The following is a 2,899-nucleotide window of genomic DNA, read 5'->3' as shown; positions in this document are numbered from 1 at the left end:
AAGGTTGTTTGTTTTGTTTGTATTCTATGGAATAAGACAACAATGGGAATAATTAATATTTTAAATAATTTTAGTATGAATATTTTATACATTTTATATTATATGTATTATATAGAAATACATATATTGTCCTAGCCAGTCATTAAATTTTGCCAATCCGCTTAAACTCCCCACTGAAAAATTCATAAAAATGGCCCTGAACAAAACTCTTCGTATTACGAGAACATGAGATTGGAGAAGAATGTACGAGGGGAGTAAAGATAAATGATCCTAATGCTCAGCTGAAAGAAAAGTTAACAACAGGAAATAATTGGGGTTATGACAGTGATAATGATGAAGATGATAACGATTGGTTAGTAAAGCATAAAAATTGCTAGTCTAGTCATAAGAAGTGACTTAACATCATCATCGTCATTGGATCCTGGAGACCGTGAAAACCAGTTCAAAGTGAACAAAGAAACTTCAAGTCTTCAACATTACAACAACGGTAACATCGAGTGTCTTTTAGTTTCCATGTACAGAGCAGGATTATTGAGTTTTATATTCAATTCCAATCTCGTCAGTTAAAGTTGGCTGACGCAGCAATATGCTAGAATTTGTTAACTATCTCTTCAATTGGCCAAGATTGACAGAAACGAGATATGAATAAGAGTTCAAGATGGCATTACAATCTTTGGGTAACATACCTTCCAAATTTAAAACACTTCGGAGATTCTGCATAGAGCATAGTACAGTAATAAACTGAGATAGATTGCGAAAAAGAAACAAGCGAAAGTATTTTAAGTCGATAGCAGAGATAATCTACATACAAGTCTATTGTGTTTCATATTTTACTTACGTTTTTGCATTAATCTTTTTAATTAGGTACAGTAGCTATTAAAATTAGGTTTTACGTGTGTTACAAGCTAAGAAGTTACTTATAATTAAGTCTGAAATGTTACTGCAAAGACAAAAAAAGTTTTACTTAAATACAACTGTTATTTTCATCAAATCTTTTTGATTGCCATTCATCAAATCGATTAGGCGGTGTACCGAATATATCAATCAAAAGAAGTCAAAAATTTATTTATATAAATAAATTGCTTTCTTGATGCTTAACTTACTTATTAAAATGTAAATAATTTAAAGGAATAGCTGAAAACATTCTATGATCGCTTCGTAAAATTCTGTGCTTATAATTGCTAAATTGAGCATTGTATAAACAGGAACATACAGTTTCATGCATATATCATTCATTGCCAAACCACAATTGTGTGGTGGCTTTGTTTGACGATGTACAATCGTGTTTAGGATTTACGCAATCGTAATAACCAAAATTGTCCTCACCATATCCATTATGACATGGAATTCCGTTCCAAGTCCGACCACAAGAAGTATAATATGAATCAGTATGAAGAATATTGTTTCCGAAATGATAAATGTTGATGTTGCAACGGCTGCACGAAGCTCCACGAATTTCAACATATTCCACGAGAACACATTCCCCACGATACGTTGAATTTTTTTCATCCAGTAATTCAATGTTTTTATGCGTTGCCTCAAGACGATCCCCAACATTCCAATTAATGCTTGTGTAATTGCAAGTTATGCGCCATCTGTCATTTTTGTCTTCTTTTATGCCAATCATTGTCTCCAAAGAAAGTCTGTAGTCTTTCCAAGATGGGCTTGCTACGTTTCTGGGGAAATTTTTGTAGTAAACTTTCTTTCGGTAATAATTTGAATTTTCTAAATTAAATGATTGGACAAGTGTCCATGCGCGATGCCCATCAAAATGACAGTAAACTGAAATTAATTGCTCGTCAGAAGTAAATATTTTATATTGTCCGTTTTTTTGACCACGATAACTTCTGCACGATCTTGCCATAGTTTGACAACGATCTCCAACATATCCTTCATCACAGTTACATGAAGCTCGTCTTTTACTTGATGGCTTACTGAGTTCACATTTTCCTCTATTATTACAATGACTGGACGTTCGACAACAATCAATTATTGTTTGGCAGGTTTCTTTGCAGCAACTTTGATTTTTCTTGAAAAAGAAATCTAATGTGAATAACTCAGTGACAAAAAGCAATAAACAAGTAATGAATTTGATTTTGATGCCATAAGTAATGAGCAGATAAAAAAACGTCACTCCTGAAGAACGATTGCAAAGCGTGCATGCATGCAAAACAAAAAGTAAACGCAAGGGAAATGCTATAACCTACTTAATAAGTAAACGAATAAGACAAAATAAAATTCTTTCACTCTTTGTCCTTGCGAAGTTCTACTCCACAAGTTGTAGCTTATTGCTCTGAAGATGACTATAATAACTTTAGTCGAAACATGCCTTAAAAGAAATTGCTGTTGTCATGATGATTCTGCCATAGAATTGGTAAATGTTATGTTTGTTAACCAATTAAGGATCTGAATAAAGTAGGATTAATAGAGTGATAGGATGAATCTACTGCAATAATTTTGGTTAACCCTACCCTGCTATAATGCCAAAGTACTGAAGTTCAAATAAAAAATTCACCAACTGCAAGATTTCGTTGTTTTTGCAAGAAGAAGGAGGGAAAGGATTTTATTTTGTAATTGCTGAGTAGGTTATAGCATTTCAGTGTTTTAAGTTGTAGCTTGTAGATTCAAAGATGATTACTCGCTTAAGCCCTTTTAATAGCTTTTGTTAACTCATACATTTATATGAATGTTTTCCCACCACATCTATCCTTAATTATCGCGGTTCCGGGTCTACTAAGGCGAAAAATTGAATGTCATGTAACAAAAAATTATTTAGGATCAGATTTTTAACAATATATCTGAAAATTTCCACCCTGACATACTTGAAATTTCTTATACTTTTCGTTTTAAATCCTTCGCCAATAAAGTGTTTTTTTGGAAAGATATTAGAAAAATCTTT

The 2,899-nt window shown here is 32.6% G+C and overlaps 1 protein-coding gene across 1 annotated transcript; it reads right to left on the bottom strand.

The window, feature by feature from the left end:
* Positions 1-1,228: 1,228 nt before the first annotated feature.
* LOC124457144 lies at positions 1,229-1,627 on the bottom strand. The gene has a single exon (XM_047007432.1). The coding sequence runs from the start codon at positions 1,625-1,627 to the stop codon at positions 1,229-1,231; it is 399 nt and encodes a 132-aa protein (XP_046863388.1).
* Between the last annotated feature and the right edge of the window lie 1,272 nt (positions 1,628-2,899).

The sequence above is a fragment of the Xenia sp. Carnegie-2017 genome, unplaced genomic scaffold (genome assembly GCF_021976095.1).
Source record: "Xenia sp. Carnegie-2017 unplaced genomic scaffold, XeniaSp_v1 HiC_scaffold_6, whole genome shotgun sequence".
Taxonomy (NCBI): domain Eukaryota; kingdom Metazoa; phylum Cnidaria; class Anthozoa; order Malacalcyonacea; family Xeniidae; genus Xenia; species Xenia sp. Carnegie-2017.
Note: the sequence above shows the minus strand (reverse complement) of the source record. Positions and strands in the feature narration are given on the sequence as shown.

Coding starts and splice junctions, on each gene's coding strand:
- LOC124457144 (XM_047007432.1), bottom strand. CDS start 1,627: ATGATTGGCATAAAAGAAGACAAAAATGACAGATGGCGCATAACTTGC.